Here is a 16656-nt window from a genome sequence, read left to right as displayed (position 1 = left end):
GGGTTAGAACATCCCTGAAACTCGAGCCTACCACTCTCTTCTCCGCTCCTTCACACTTCTGCTCTTTCCCCTCTTTTTTGGGGGGATCTAGGGAGTGGGGGGGGGGAGAAGAAGCAATGGAGGCAAGTGGGCACTTCCACCAATTTGCTGCCAGAGGCAATGGGCCAGCTGTGCTCGTGATGTGAAGAAACTCTTCATAGATAAATGGAACCTGCATGGTCAGTAGTTTCATACCACTGAATCCCAGTTGCTGGGTGGGGGCAACAGTGAGGGAGGGCTACTGCCTTCATACCTTGTGAACTTGCTGGTGAACTTCCAACAAGGACCTGGCCTCCAACTTGATCCAGTAGCTCTGTGTACAATCTGAAGGCACCACTCCGCCAAGATGGAAATGATCTTGTCTGATCTTGGAAGCTAAGCAGGGTCAGGCCTGGTTAGTACTTGGATGGGAGACCGCCTGGGAATACCGGGTGCTGTAGGCTTATACCATAGTCTTTCGAGACTGAAGGTTGCCAACCATGGAATTGGATATTAGAGCTGAGTAAGAAGCAGACAACAACAGGTGAAGCTTTTCTCAGCTACGCCTGTTGATTTTCAGAGGACGCAGCTCTAAAAGACACAGGACTCTTTCTATAAAGGTGTTAAGCCTCCTTCCTTTCATCTCCCCACTACCCACACAGGTTTTTTTTTGCAAGAAACTTTAGGCATCCTGACTCAGCCATGGAACCTGTTTTTAATTAGAGAAGTCAGTTGTGGAACATGTGACGTAATGAAGAAGAACTTGGATCTGCTATATTCCATTCTCTACACACCTCTAATCAGGAAGCAGATTTCCTCACACAGATCCGAGGTGAGGTGGGAGAAGGAGATCCTGAAAAGTAACCCTTTACTTTTCCTTCTGTTATTTATAATGCATCATCAATATGCATATAACCCTTAACACCAAAAAGAGGTGGGGGGGATCTGCCCCGAGGAGCTTACAATCTAAAATTCAACAGAGTGAGAATGCACAGGGAAAATGTATTTGGTTCCATTACTGATAGTTTTAAAGAGGAAGAGAGGGAGGGAGGATTGCCAACTGAATGAGTGTTGGAAGCCAGGAAACAGAATGAATATTGGTTATAGCAGCTAGGCAGCACCTTGGAAAGAGAAAGAAGTGCCACTAATTATAATACAGAGGCAGAGCTGGCCTCAGGCAGCAGTTTCGGAAGGGGTGCCCATCTCTACCCACCCAGTTGCCTCCACTTCTTACTCCCTGCATTGGGAAAGGAGGATGGAGGATGCAGTAGAAATGATGGGGGAGAGGTGAGGAGTGGACCAGAGTGTGTCAGATTCTCTAGCCCAGGGGTGCCCAAACCCCAGCCCGGGGGCCACTTGTGGCCCTCAAGGTCTCTCAATGTGGCCCTCAGGGAGCCCCCAGTCTTCCATGAGCTTCTGGCCCTCCAGAGATTTGTTGGAGCCCGCTCTGGCCTGACGCAACTGATCTCAGCATGAGGGCAACTGTTTGACTTCTCGCGTGAGCCGTGGGGTGAAGGCTACCTCTACTGCTTGCTGTTTCATGTCTGTGATGCAGTAGTGGCAGCAAAGGAAAGGCCAACCTTGCTTTGTGCAAGGTCTTTTTTAGGCCTTGAGCTATCGCAAGACTTTCATTCATTCATACAAGTTCATCTTTAATATATTCATTTATGTAAACTTATGTAAATTTTTTCAAATTTTAAATGTAAATTAATTCATTTTTCCCCGGCCCCCCAACACATTGTCAGAGAGCTGATGTGGCCCTCCTGCCAAAAACTTTGGACACCCCTGCTCTAGCCGACTGGTCTTCAACCTCTTTTTGTGCCATGACCTGGCAAAAATGCTGCCCCCCTCCCAGGATCCTGTCTGCCCACTCCACCCCATCACCACCCACTTCCCCACCCATGTTACCCTCACTACCTTCCCAGCACTGTTCACTATAGCTGAATAATCATATTAGAAAGAGCAGAAAACGTTACCCTGAAGCAGGGGTGCCCAAACCCTGGCCCGGGGACCACTTGCAGCCCTCAGGGACTCCCAATCTGGCCCGCGGGGAGTCCCTAGTCTCCAATGAGCCTCTGGCCCTCCAGAGATTTGCTGGAGCCCATGCTGGCCTGATGCAACTGCTCAGTGTGAGGGTGGCTGTTCGACCTCTCATGTGAGCTGTGCGACAAGGGCTGCTTGCTGTTTGACATCTGTGATGCAGTAGCAGCAGCGAAGGAAACACCTGCTTTGTTTTGTGCAAGGTCTTTTATAGGCCTTGAGCTATTGCAAGACCTTCATTCATTCATATAAGTTCCATCTCTAATATATTCATTTATGTAAATTTATTCAAATTTTATTCCTGGCCCCCACTACAGTGTCAGAGAGATGATGTGGCCCTCCTGCCAAAAAGTTTGGACAGCCCTACCCTGAAGCCTGACACTTATGAAAGCTATTTTAGCACAACTGCTAAGAACCTGAGCAGGACTGGGACACAGTATCCTGGCACCTGAAGGGGTACAGCAGATGCCTCCCACTTTACCTGGTGGTGCTCTAGTCCAGTGGTCTTCAACTTTTTTCATTCTTGTAAGTTGCTGCAACCCCACAGCTGGGGCTTTGCAACTCCATTGGGGTTCCCAAGGTTGAAGAAGGTTGAAGAAGGCCCGCATGGCTAACCAGCCAAGTTAGAGAGGCTGTGAAGGGCAAGGAAGCTTCCTTCCGTAAATGGAAGTCTTGCCCTAATGAGGAGAATAAAAAGGAGCATAAACTGTGGCAAAAGAAATGTAAGAAGGTGATAAGGGAGTCCAAGTGAGACTATGAGGAATGCATGGCCAGCAACATTAAGGGGAATAATAAAAGCTTCTTCAAATATGTTAGAAGCAGGAAACCCGCCAGAGAAGCGGTTGGCCCTCTGGATGGTGAGGGAGGGAAAGGGGAGATAAAAGGAGACTTAGAGATGGCAGAGAAATTAAATGAGTTCTTTGCATCTGTCTTCACGGCAGAAGACCTCGGGCAGATAGCGCTGCCCGAACGGCCCCTCCTGACCGACGAGTTAAGTCAGATAGAGGTTAAAAGAGAAGATGTTTCAGACCTCATTGATAAATTAAAGATCAATAAGTCACCAGGCCCTGATGGCATCCACCCAAGGGTTATTAAGGAATTGAAGAATGAAGTTGCAGATCTCTTGACTAAGGTATGCAACTTGTCCCTCAAAACGGCCACGGTGCCAGAAGATTGGAGGATAGCAAATGTCACGCCTATTTTTAAAAAGGGAAAGAGGGGGGACCCGGGAAACTATAGGCCGGTCAGCCTAACATCCATACCGGGTAAGATGGTGGAATGCCTCATCAAAGATAGGATCTCAAAACACATAGACGAACAGGCCTTGCTGAGGGAGAGTCAGCATGGCTTCTGTAAGGGTAAGTCTTGCCTCACGAACCTTATAGAATTCTTTGAAAAGGTCAACAGGCATGTGGATGCGGGAGAACCCGTGGACATTATATATCTGGACTTTCAGAAGGCGTTTGACACGGTCCCTCACCAAAGGCTACTGAAAAAACTCCACAGTCAGGGAATTAGAGGACAGGTCCTCTCGTGGATTGAGAACTGGTTGGAGGCCAGGAAGCAGAGAGTGGGTGTCAATGGGCAATTTTCACAATGGAGAGAGGTGAAAAGCGGTGTGCCCCAAGGATCTGTCCTGGGACCGGTGCTTTTCAACCTCTTCATAAATGACCTGGAGACAGGGTTGAGCAGTGAAGTGGCTAAGTTTGCAGATGACACCAAACTTTTCCGAGTGGTAAAGACCAGAAGTGATTGTGAGGAGCTCCAGAAGGATCTCTCCAGACTGGCAGAATGGGCAGCAAAATGGCAGATGCGCTTCAATGTCAGTAAGTGTAAAGTCATGCACATTGGGGCAAAAAATCAAAACTTTAGATATAGGCTGATGGGTTCTGAGCTGTCTGTGACAGATCAGGAGAGAGATCTTGGGGTGGTGGTAGACAGGTCGATGAAAGTGTCGACCCAATGTGCGGCGGCAGTGAAGAAGGCCAATTCTATGCTTGGGATCATTAGGAAGGGTATTGAGAACAAAACGGCTAGTATTATAATGCCGTTGTACAAATCGATGGTAAGGCCACACCTGGAGTATTGTGTCCAGTTCTGGTCGCCGCATCTCAAAGAAGACATAGTGGAAATGGAAAAGGTGCAAAAGAGAGCGACTAAGATGATTACGGGGCTGGGGCACCTTCCTTATGAGGAAAGGCTACGGCGTTTGGGCCTCTTCAGCCTAGAAAAGAGAAGCTTGAGGGGGGACATGATTGAGACATACAAAATTATGCAGGGAATGGGACAGAGTGGATAGGGAGATGCTTTTTACACTCTCACATAATACCAGAACTAGGGGACATCCACTAAAATTGAGTGTTGGGCGGGTTAGGACAGACAAAAGAAAATTTTTCTTTACTCAGCGTGTGGTCGGTCTGTGAACTCCTTGCCACAGGATGTGGTGCTGGCGTCTAGCCTAGACACCTTTAAAAGGGGATTGGACAAGTTTCTGGAGGAAAAATCCATTATGGGGTACAAGCCATGATGTGTATGCGCAACCTCCTGATTTTAGAAATGGGTTAAGTCAGAATGCCAGATGTAGGGGAGGGCACCAGGATGAGGTCTCTTGTTATCTGGTGTGCTCCCTGGGGCATTTGGTGGGCCGCTGTGAGATACAGGAAGCTGGACTAGATGGGCCTATGGCCTGATCCAGTGGGGCTGTTCTTATGTAAGAACACTGCTCTAGCTCACCACTTTTCTCTTCCACTCTGTCCCCCCTTTGCCAATCCAGGGCGTGGCAGAGGCTGGCACATCCTCAGGTAAGGGGGAATCAGCCTCAGGCACCATGCAGTCTAGGGCATGCCCTGAAAGTGGGAAACTAAACATTGGGGTATTACAAACTGTGCGAAACGTATCTATCTTCTTCAATACAAAGAAGAAAGAATCATAGAGATTAAGGCATTAAGTGGAACTAATCAAAACTCACTGAACAAGTTTTTCCAATATTTGAGTAAAAAGGGGAGTGGTGTTAAAATATGGATGAACTGAGATGCTAGTGCAATTAGTCATTGACAGTGCTTTTTTTTGTAAAAGAAAAGGTGCAGGAACTCACAACTTGTTAATCTTTTATTTATTTATTTATTTATTTATTTATTTTTAAACCATTTTTTATTGGAGAAATAAAATCTTTTTTATGTGCTTCCCCCCTAAAGATGAACTTACTTCTGAGTAGACATGCATAGGATTGGGCTGTCAATCTCCACATCCCCTTCCCCCTAGCTACTTTTTCTACACATGGGGAAAAATACTGTACAGGTGCACTTGTAGCGTGTAGTATGTAGAGTGGCACTACTTCGAGGAGAGGAAGCAGTGAATGGATTCTGAAAAATGGCTTACATGAGTTCCATGTAGTAAAATTACTCTAAGCAACTGTGGGAGTAAGAACAAAAAAGGAATTCTTACACGAGAAGGGTCCTTAGGTGCACATAGAAACAGCTACGTTTGCAAACAAGCCATTAAATATGGTTTAATTCAGGTATCCGAATACTCTGTGTCTTTGGGAAGGCACTTGGCATGCAATTGTATGTTCTCTGCTGCCCTGAGCAGCCACTTTGCATTGCTGGAGAGGAGCTGCAAATGCTAGCTGGCGGAGGGCATGCTTGTGGGGGAAGGATGAGGAGTATCTCTGGCAAGGCTGGACAGCACGTTGTACACACATAGAATCCCTTTTCACCTGCCCTTAGCATGTGAAAACGGGTGTAGATATCTAACTCTGCCAGGATTAAGAGCCCAATCCTAGGTATGTCTACTCTGAAGTAACTCTCGTTCTAGTCAATGGAGCTTACTCCCAGGAAAGTGCCTAGGATTGCAGCCTAAGAGCCCAATCCTATGCATGTCTACTCAGAAGTCCACTTTAGTGAATGGGGCTTACTGTAGATAGGATGGCAGCCTCAGGGCCCAATCCTATGCATGTCTCCTCAGATGTCAGTCCCATTAGAGTCAATGGGGCTTCCTCCCAGGAAAGTGTGGAGAGGACTGCAGCCTCAGAACCAAAGCCTATGGCTGTCTCCTCAGAAGTCAGTCCCACTAGAGGCAGTGGGGCTTCCTCCCAGGAAGGTGTGGAGAGGACTGCAGCCTCAGAGCCCCTCCTGTGCCTGTCTCCTCAGAAGTCAGTCCCAGTAGAGGCAGTGCCAGCACCTACCCAGCGAATGCCTCTGTTTTGCTCCCCCCCCCCCAATGCCTCCGAAGGGGAGGGGCCCCTGCAAAAAGGTGCCGGAACTCTGTCCCCCCGCGTTCCATTAGAAAAAAAGCCCTGGTCATTGATTATTTATCATTTTGATTACATTTAAATATATTTCCATGATATCTACTAAGGATCATAGTTGGAGGTGGGAGAAAATGGTGATAATAAAATAAAAACACATAACACCACTTTCTGCACTGCTCTGTACTGCACTGTAAACAACAACAAATCCAAAATTTGTGAAGAAATAAAACTATTTTATTTGGTTTTATATTTTTTTATTTAATGGGGGGGGGGTTGCATGAGTAATGTGGCTTCATTCGCTGACACTATACCACCCATATCACCTACCTAGAACATTTTAAGCAATTATCATTTATAACTATAATGTAAATTTTGAATAAAAACACACAACGCTGCTTTCTAACTTGAAAAACACAAAAATCCGTGAAAAAATAAAACCATTTTCGCCCACTTCTAATCATATGGATTGCTTATCATCATTTGCACATTGTAAAATGTTGATTTTCCCCAAAAAGACAAAAAATCAAAATAATTTTTTTTTTTAATCCACCTGAGGGCCCAGTCCTATCCAATTTTCCAGCGCTGGTGCAGCCATGCCAACAGGGCATGCACTGCATCCTGTAGTAAAGGGCCTTTCATGGAGACCTCCTCCAGCTAAGGGAATGCTGGTTCCCTTTCCTTGGGGCTGTGCCGGCATTGGAAAGTTGGATAGGATTGGGCCCTAAATCAGTACTGACACTTGTGTCGTCCTAACCTGCTGCATCTCATTCTCCTCCTTAAAAACCCCAGGGAACTTTAGTTTTTAACCAAGTCAGGGAGATTGTGGTGTGGGGTAAGGAACACCCTTTGCACAGAAGGGTCTGGAGAATTCCTCTCCGTTCCACCTGGAAGGATCTTGGTGAGCAGAAAGACCTCTGCCTCCATTCTTGAAAAGTGCCTGCCAACCTACCTGAGCAGGGTATTCCTTTACACACCTGTGTTACAGAAATAGCCAAACAGGCTGCTCCCTGCCCTGGGGCAGCCCATCCCTCTGTGTAGGCAGAGGACTGAAACACAGCACAGCGCCCTGACAGAACAGACAGCAGCTCCATCCTCTTCGGTGCCACCCGCCTCTGAGATCTGAGCTCCTCAATGCCTCTCCGATGGGGAATCTGCTCCGCTGGGAAGATCAGCCACGATTTCCTTGTGGCGTTGAAGACTTTGCCATCTGAGGATCACAAGGTTGGATAATAGGGGTGGTGGCTTGGGAGAAAATCCAGGTTATGTGCAGATGGTTGTGTCAGTGTTCTTTAGGAAAGGTTTTTGTGCCTTTAAAACCATCCTGCACAAGAAATGGAGCTGGTGAAGCTTTCCCCATCACTGCAACTCCATGCTAGGAAATGCCTGCTTCAGAGGTGGAAGCTATCTGGCTTGAATGCTTCGCAATCAAGTTATGGGGTGTCACCAGCTGCTCTCCTGATCTGCCGCTTTGGGGGCCATCAGTGCATCGTGTGCACCCGCCCTTTTCTCTGGCTGTTTGTGCTCCAGTACTGGCCACACTGCTTCCTTATGGTACCACGTGTAAGCATGTGGATCTTGCCTCCATGCGCAAGATCATGAGGAAATGCAGTGCCTGGGACTGGGACATCAGTAACCCCTTGAGCTGCAGAGATAGCTGAAGAAGATGACAATGGAGGGCAGAAAGGGAAGGTCCACCAGAGAGATCTGACAGGGCCTGATGAGAGAACTTGTCCTCCATCACATGCTTCCCCTAGCTGGGCAAACGCTCAGGGGAGGCACTTTCAGATTAGTTTCCTTTGAATAAGAGAGCATTGCAGACTTATGATGTCATGGTAGTGCTTGTGCTGACAAAGACACAGACAGAGCATAAGCAGAACCCCTAAAAGGCTGCATGCGCAGCCTCAGCTAACTCCAACTAAAACCTCAGTTCTTTTTCTTTTTGAACTGCCAACTCCTGCATCTCCTGCCTCTCTGCTTCCCCTCTCCTCAGCTGAAGCAGGGGCAATTTCTCTATGCTGTGTTGGTATCTCATTGCAATGCAAACACAGAAAGATTCCCAGCTGCCAGGAAGCCATCTCCTCACCTTTAATTTCCACTGATGAAACATCACTGGACAGATATCTTGGACTATTCACCAGATTATTCACCCAGCAAAGCAACTGTCAGCCAGTAGCTGGAAGGAACAATACAGTGTCAAAAAAGTAATTTGGGGGAACTCCACCAAACCCACTTTTCCTCTGATAAATGTGGCTTTGATGGAAATCTCTCTCTCTTGGAGAGAACATTAGCAACACAATAAGATGTTCATAGGGGCATCACTGGGGGGGGGGGATAGGCCACCCAGAGTGACATCCTTTGAGGGGGTGACACTATGGGAAAATCCCGCCATGCTGCCCAGGTTCAGGGGTCTTGTTCCATGTGTCTTCTTTATGTTCTCATGAGCGTAGCACACAAGAGCATGAAGCAACTCAGAATGTCCAAAGATAGCAAAGGCTGGGCAGGGAGAAGTGTCATTCTTGCTCGCTCTTCCTCCTCACAAAGAATGCAGAATACCGTCTTACCCTACTTTGGCTTTTAGTGTTCGTTTTTTAAATGGATGTGCCTGGGATTTTTGTCTTGTACGGTTGTTTTGCCCTCCCCCCCCCCATAATAACTCTTGGCTTTCCTAGGCAGTGGCGATTGCTTCTCGTAACCTCAAGAATGCTCAGGCCTACGCCAAACAACACAACATTCCCAAGGCCTATGGATCTTATGACGAACTGGCACAGGACCCTGACGTAGGTGAGGATGGAGGCCAGAGAACGCCTGGAGATGGGAGGGGGAGAACCAGGTGGTCATATTGCAAAGGGTGAAGGTACTACATCTTCTGAAAGGGCCCCTCAAACTGGAACTGGCTTGAGGTGGAAGATTTTCAGAGAAAGAACCACAAGGTATTTTGGTTGAACGTAATTGTCTGGCTCTGGGCAGGGTGCTCACAATGACATAACAACATCCAGTGGCCAGCTCTGCAACCCCCACAAGTGCCTTTTCTTGAGGCTGGTTCTCTCCCTTAGTTTCTATTCCAATCTGTCTCTCACAGAAAAAATTGGCCCAAGACCTCCTTAACAGGGTTTCCTGTAAGGGGTCCGTCCCAGTGCTCAGATCCCCTTCTCTTCCTGCAGTTTTGTGATGCCATCTCCAGATGCTTGGTGATGATGTCACAAGTCATCACCAAACTTTGGGGTTGTTGGGCTCCGTGCTGTGCAGCTCAACAGGGACGTTGCTCCTGAGGTATTGTGCCAAATATATAGTTCCTTCCCCGATATATTATCCTCATAATAGCCTTGCGAGGTGAGTTAGGCTGAGACTGGCCCAAATTTCATGGCTGAAGAACAAGTTCGAATTCAAATCTCTGAGGGCCAAAACTCTAACCACTTTATCACACTGTACCTTCCTCCCATGCAACTCTTAAAAGTGCAGGGTCCTCTCAGGAACTTCCCTATTCACCTGTAAAGATAAGGAGATATAGCTAGAAACTGGATCTCTCTCCAGTAGATAAGAGATGCTAGATAGGGCTGAAGCCAGCTTGAAAATCTCCACCTCCTAATCCAGCAGTTTTGGCCACTAATCTTAGATTTTTGAAGGGTTTGCTGTGATAATTCAGTGGTACGAGGAATGCCCTCTGCACAAGCTCAGAGAAACACTATTTCACCTATTTCAGGACACTGAATACTTATTCTGGGATTGAGTCTGCAAGTTTCAGGATTAAAATTAACCTCTGGTGTTTCTCCATTTTCTGTTTGTTGCCCATCTCCTGGAATCTCTCTGTTCAGATGTGGTCTACGTGGGAGTAATACACCCCGAGCATTGTGCTGTCACCATCCTTTTTCTCCGTGCAAAGAAGAATGTCTTGTGTGAAAAGCCCATGGCCATGAACGCAGCCCAAGTCCGAGAGATGATACGAGCAGCCAGGGACAATGACGTCTTTCTCATGGAGGTAGGAAGGAGTGCTGGGACGAAACAGGGAGCAATCAGGCTGGCTCAGTATGACACAGTGAAAAGCAAACTGGACATAGGCTGGGAGACTTGGATTCAAGTGCTGCCTTTGCCATGGACATGTTGTGGGGCCTTGGAAAAATCAAAATTTCTCCACTCTAATACCCTGACTGTAAAACTGAAATAATATTGACCTGCCTCTTTAAGTAAGGTGACAAAAAGGCATTTCAGCCAGAAATAGTTAAGTGGTGGCCACAGTGGGCCAGATTTGCCTTTACCCCTTCTAATGTAATATGCTGCAGCTCTAGAATGACCAGGTGCAAAGGACTAAGCTTCTGCACCATAAGAGTTCTTGCAGGATAGCAGCTAAAAGATCATGAATTCCTTGATTTGAATCTCCACTCTGCCACACATTTACTTGGTGGCCTTAAGCAAGCCAGTCCTTGTCAGCCGCTCTTTCCCCATCTGCAATATGGACATAAGAAGAGCCCCACCGGATCAGGCCATAGGCCCATCTAGTCCCACTGCATCACTTCAGGCTGGGGGATTCTAGAGGTGAATGCACCTTCTTACTGGAAGTATAAAACTAGTTCAGCTGCAAGAATCATTCAGTCATAATACTACTGGAGCGTGCAAAGCACTTTGCATGTACTATCTAGATCAGCCATTTTCAACCAGTGTGCCACGGCCATTTTCACTGGTGTGCCGTGAATGGTTGCCGTGGGAATTGGGGAGAGGGTCATTTATTAGTAGGACCATTGGGGGATGTGAGCCCCCTACAGTGTGCCTTGTCAGTTGTCAAAAAATGGATGGTGTGCTTTGACCATTTTAGCACCTTCCCAGTGTGCCATGCGATGAAAAGGGTTGAAAATCACTGATCTTAGATAGATGTAAGGTGTGTACAGTATTATTATCCCCATAATGCAGATGGGACACTGATGTTGAGAGGGAGTGGGCTGCCCAAGACCGCCTAATGCAAATGCATGACTTTCAGTACTGCACCAGACATTGTGCTTAGTTCTAAGTCTATCTCAAAGACTTAAAGACTAGAAGCATGACTTGTTTAGAAACTGGCTAACACACACTGAAGTTCTCAGGATTTTGAATTCTGCACCAATGCCAAGCTGGGTGCCTGTCTTCTTCCTTGCCCCCATCGCACACTCTTTCTTGCATGGAATTAAGGAAAACAAATAGCCTCCCTTTGCCTCTCTTTTTCTCTCTACCAGGGCTTCTGGACTCGATTCTTTCCTGTGTCTGATCAGATCCGCACCACGCTGCACCAGAAGGGTCTTGGGAACTTAAAGGTGCTCCGCGCCCAACTGGGCTTCCGGATGGATAAAACCCCCAGGTTGCTGGAAAAGAAACTGGGCGGAGGAGTCATTTTGGACTTGGGCTCCTACTGTGTCCAATTTGCATCTATGGTTTTTGGGGCTGAGAAGCCAGAGAGCATTGTCGCGTCAGGGTTGCTGCACGACACAGGTAAAAGGCAGGGCTGCTGAAAGCAAAGTGTGTGTGGGGGGGGGGGGGGGGAGACTTAGGGTCATGCTTCACCTCCATGTTCCTAACTAGCAGGAACCATCCCTGTTCTCTGGTCCCGGTCCCTGATAAATCACTACCAACAATACAGTAAATAATTCAACAGACAGCAGTGGATTATGTGAGCAGTGAGTCCCTTCGGGGAGAAAGGCGGGGTATAAAGTATAATAATAATAATAATTATTATTATTATTATATCAATTGCAAAAGTTCTTTTAGGCCATTTGCCTCTGTGCATTCACTGAGCACATGGAGGTGCAAGCTCCGCCCACTCGTGTTGGCACACCCAGTGACTCCACAGTGTCTCAATCTTCTTGCATTCAGCAGAAGGCCTGCCAAGGGCGGGGGGGGGGGAGGGCTCTGCAACAGGGCTGGCATTTGCATGAAGCAACCTGAAACCACGGTGGGGAGGCGGCAAACCAACAAGCCCCCCCCCCCATCTGTCTTCCACCTTTGCCAGCCTGCTGCCAACAGAACCACGCTGGTCATAGGTGTGCCAATCCTCTTCTGACTTGCTGAGAGTGAGGCAGGATTGCAGCAAGGAGAGCCCTCTACCATCTCCAATGATGCTGAAGGAAGGGGGGCAGCTGCATGATGCCAGATCACCTGTCCCCACTCACTGGCTTCTTATGCAAGTGGGCAGAGGGAGACAATCTGGAGCCCATGTGCCAGCCTAATTTTCCTTCTCTTTCCTTGAGCTGCCCTTGGCACACAGCCTCCGTCCTCTGCACCACTCCTGTTCATTTGAAACAGGAGCAGTGTGGAGCTTGGAGGCTGTGCACTGAGAGGAGCTCAAGCTCCTTATGCATGGGGGGGGGGAGCTCCTTATACATGCACCCTTTGCAGTATCTCTCAGCCGCACCTACCTCACAGGGTTGTTGTGAGGACAAAAGGAGGGGATGAACTCTGTACTGAATGAGCTCCAGCGCCAGGAGCATGTAAACATGCCATAAAGCACACTTACGGCACCCTCCATGTAGGGAGTGCCAGTGCTAGACCCAGGATTGGAAGCTGCCCGGAGCAAGGGAAGAGCTCTGGGCAGTGGTAAGGACTTTTGGAACAGGGGGAGGCATTCCAGAGGAGGGCAAATGAGGGAAGAGGATGGGGTGGAGAACTGGGGAAAGAAAGGGGGGTGGGACGGGCAGAGCCCTCTTCTGCCATATCCTATCCCCCATTGTTGGGTTGAAAAGTCCGATATGGAGGTTCTCAAGTCTGTGTCAGCAAAATAGCTGGAGCAGGCTTGAAAAGCCCCACTGCAGGATCTGGGGCTTTCCTTGGGGAAAGGGAACAAAAATCCCCTTCTACCAAGGAGATCTCCAGCAGCCCCAGTGGTACTGCTTACTGCGGTAGCTATTTTGGTACTGCTGCACCTGGCTGTGCAATGGGTATAGGATTGGGCCGCCTGGTGGTATGGAGGAGCAGGTTGTCCCTGCTCTACAAACACATAGAGCTGTTGGCACATGTTTGTACAGCTGTAGTCAGGCACTTGACTCATGTAGAGCCCCTGATCGTGTGGGGTTTACACAGTGAGGGCATTCCAAAACATCAGTGCCACAACTTAAAAGGCCCTGGTTCTCATATTCACCCCCCCCCCCAAGCCTCAGTGTCTTCTTAAAACTGATGGAAGGAGGACTACAGCAGAGAAAATGAATACACCATCCTGTAACTAGAGTAGCAATGCAAAATGGAAGGGGTGGAGCTCAGACAGCCCTCCTTGGCACAAGCCTCCGGGTACAACTTCCCTATTTCCTCCTGTGAAACCCTGAATGGAATGTCGGAACAGGTGCATTGGTTATACATCACTTTTTCTCTGTTTCCCAGGAGTGGATGAAACTGTGGCCATTATCCTCAATTACTCAGGAAAACGGCAGGCTGTGCTGAATTGCACTATGATGATTGACCTACCAGGAGAGGCAATAATTGGGGGAACTGATGGCATAATCAAGGTACTTGGTAGGGATGGGAAAAAAGCAGGGGAGAGAATGCACAGGAGACAGAATGTTCAGTCTTGGAGGAAAGTGACAGAAGGATGGAGATTTCATCCAGAGTACCTGGTATTTATCTTCCAGGGTGAGAATCCTTATGAGTAGAGCAGTGGTTCCCAAACTTGTAGCACTGGGACCCACTTTTTAAAACAGCATTCTATCGGGACCCACCTAGTTTTACGAGACTAAAAAAAAGTTTCACTCTACCAGCCACTCAGTATTTATCTGTATTTTATGGAGGGGGGCACCATAGTAAGCAAAAATGCACGTTTTGCTCCGTTCCAGTTTCCATTTGGCTCAATACATTTTCCTTGACAGCTTTCAGCTTGTCAGTTTCACAACCCACCAAAAATCAGGTCTTGACCCACTGGTAGGTCCTGACCCACAGTCTGGGAACCACTGAAGTAGAATGACTCTCTGGAGCAACAGTGAAATAGAATCTTGCAGTGACAAGAACACACACAGAGCGTAAAACCAGACTCCTTCATTTATAAGGCAGGTTCCTAGTCCTTAGGAAGATGTGTGGAAAAGCATGTGGGCAAAGCCTGCTGAAATTTCAAGCACAGCATAGTGGGTAAGAGATTGAGCTATAAATGTGGATTTCTCTGGTTCAAACCTTGATCAAATTCCTAGGGGACCTTAAAGCAAGGACACTGTCGCCTTGGCCTCTCCACTGCAAAACAAGGAGGATAATCGTGGCCTACTTTATAGGGCTGTTGTGGGACTATTACAAGAAGGTAATCTGCATGAAGCACTTCAAATATTCAGAAGCGCTACAGAAATGCTAACAGTTATTAGAGACTAGTGGGGTGGGTTAAAAATATTTCCCATGACCACATTTCAGGGCTATACAGCAGGTGCACAGAGCAGGCAGATGCCAGAGTTCCTTCTTTGCCCATCAACCAGTCTGCTTCTCTCATCCTAGATCCCTGACCATATGAACAGTCCCACAGTCATGTTCCTAAAAGGGAACCGTTGGGAGTGGCCACTGCCGCCCTCCCCTGAACCACTGTTCTTCAAGCATGACATTGGATTGCGCTATGAAGCTGAGCACGTGCGACAGTGCCTTCTGAAAGGTAACACTGTGGTGGCAGCAGTTTTTCTGGGGGGCGGGGAATGGTGTGCAAGGGTGCAAGGGAATGGTGTGCAAGCGTTACATTGCAGGTGTTAAACAGGGAAACTCTGGCAGTTTCTGAAAGGGAAAAGAGGCACATTTTCACACACCATGTGATGAACTAGCAGAATCCACGGCCACAAAGTACAATGATAATCACTAGCCTAAGTGGCTTTTCCAAGATTAGACATGTCATTTGTTAGTCACTAAAAAACTGGTTTTAGGAATTCAACAAGAACTAAAGCAAATTGGGATCTTCTCACCGAGATCAACCTAGGTGTGAGGAGAGCTGTCCACATCTGCTCCACTGATGTTATTTTCTTCCTTTCCCCATAAGTTATTCATTGTTGAACTCCATTTGTTTGCTGCGCTGTTTTTTTCACTTAAAAAAGCACTAGACTGCATGCATTGAACACAATTTAACAAACAGCAAGCTTTTGAGAGAAGACAAGCAACAGCTGATCCAATCAGGATGAGGGAGTGGGCCTGCCCCCCCCCACAACCCAGTGGGATGTTCTTTAACATTAACTATTGGGAGGGAACTTTCCAAATAAGAAAACAGTAAAAGATTTTAAGGTTGTAGCTTTCTTCTTGTTAATGCAAGCTCTATTAACCTATCACACAGGTTTGAAGGAAAGTCCCATCATGCCATTGTGCGAGAGTGAACTCATAGCTACCATCACGGATGAGGCAAGGCGGCAGGTGGGCGTGATCTATGAGGCAGACATAGTTGAAGACTCTTGCCAGGCTAAAACCTGCAAATAAATGTACTTTTTATCAAACCAGTCTGGCTATATCTATGAATGCTGGTTCAGTTTGCATGGAGACTTCTTTCTGCCTGAAGAGCCTCTCACAAATTCTGAGAACAGGCAGGTTGTATACTCCCTCTTGCAAGAATCTAGATTACAAAGTTGCTTTGAAACAGGTCACTTGTTTTCAGTGTTTGCACCTGATATTGTGCTAATGCCTCAAAAAACAAAAATGATGTGGTGAATCATAAGAGGAATATAACCCTCTGCACACTATCCAGCTGGACAACTTCATTAGACTAGGCTGCTTGGGTGTATTTCACATAGCCACAAGTCCATCACACATATAATCTAAGATTTTCATTTAAACGGAACACCCAGGTTTTAATCCTTAGGGCTTCAGCCAACAAGTTCAGTTTCAGACACAGGGTTGGCAGGTGTCTAGCCCACATAATGATTTCATTTAATGAGACTGACTGGAAGACACTTAGGAAAGACAAAGGGCAGCACTTCTTTTACAGTGTAAAATTCAGTCTACAGAGTTCAGGCTGCAATCCTATACTTTCCTAGGAGTGAGTCCCGCTGAATTGAAGGGACTTAATACCAAGTAGACGTGCGTAGAATTTCAGTTTAACTGCCCAAAGACATTGTGATGGTCACTAGCTTAAATGGTTTGAAGAAGGGGCCTTGTCAGATTTATGGCAATCAAGTTCATTAATAGCTATCATGACTAGCAAGCCATGCGCTACCTGAAAATTCAGAGGTAGTATGCTTCTAAATACCAGTTGCTTAGAAGCACTAGTGGGAGAGAGCCACGTAGCTACATGTGCTGCAAGATATGGTTTCACAAGGTACTTGGCAGGGCAGTCTGGGCAACAGGATGCAGGAGATGTGTCCTTCATCAGAACAAGCAGAGATCTTCTGACATTTCATTCCACAGGCTGGGAAGAGCGTGAAAGAAGAGCTGGGGGATCCTCCCTCCTGCTAACA

At 47.3% G+C, this 16656-nt stretch overlaps 1 protein-coding gene across 1 annotated transcript; it reads left to right on the top strand.

Annotated features, from left to right (window-relative positions):
* The first annotated feature begins 7438 nt into the window (after positions 1–7438).
* LOC136653446 (trans-1,2-dihydrobenzene-1,2-diol dehydrogenase-like) lies at positions 7439–15682 on the top strand. The gene is made up of 7 exons (XM_066630343.1): positions 7439–7528; positions 8977–9088; positions 10120–10283; positions 11509–11761; positions 13640–13764; positions 14729–14879; positions 15543–15682. Exons 1-7 carry the CDS (start codon positions 7439–7441, stop codon positions 15680–15682), a joined length of 1035 nt encoding a protein of 344 aa, XP_066486440.1.
* The last annotated feature ends 974 nt before the right edge of the window (positions 15683–16656 follow it).

The sequence above is a fragment of the Tiliqua scincoides genome, chromosome 5 (genome assembly GCF_035046505.1).
Source record: "Tiliqua scincoides isolate rTilSci1 chromosome 5, rTilSci1.hap2, whole genome shotgun sequence".
Taxonomy (NCBI): Eukaryota; Metazoa; Chordata; class Lepidosauria; order Squamata; family Scincidae; genus Tiliqua; species Tiliqua scincoides.
This window is presented reverse-complemented; position numbering and strand designations above follow the sequence as displayed.

Coding starts and splice junctions, on each gene's coding strand:
- LOC136653446 (XM_066630343.1), top strand. CDS start 7,439: ATGCCTCTCCGATGGGGAATCTGCTCCGCTGGGAAGATCAGCCACGAT. Junction 7,529..8,976: donor TGCCATCTGAGGATCACAAG/GTTGGATAATAG, acceptor TGGCTTTCCTAG/GCAGTGGCGATTGCTTCTCG. Junction 13,765..14,728: donor GAACTGATGGCATAATCAAG/GTACTTGGTAGG, acceptor CTCTCATCCTAG/ATCCCTGACCATATGAACAG.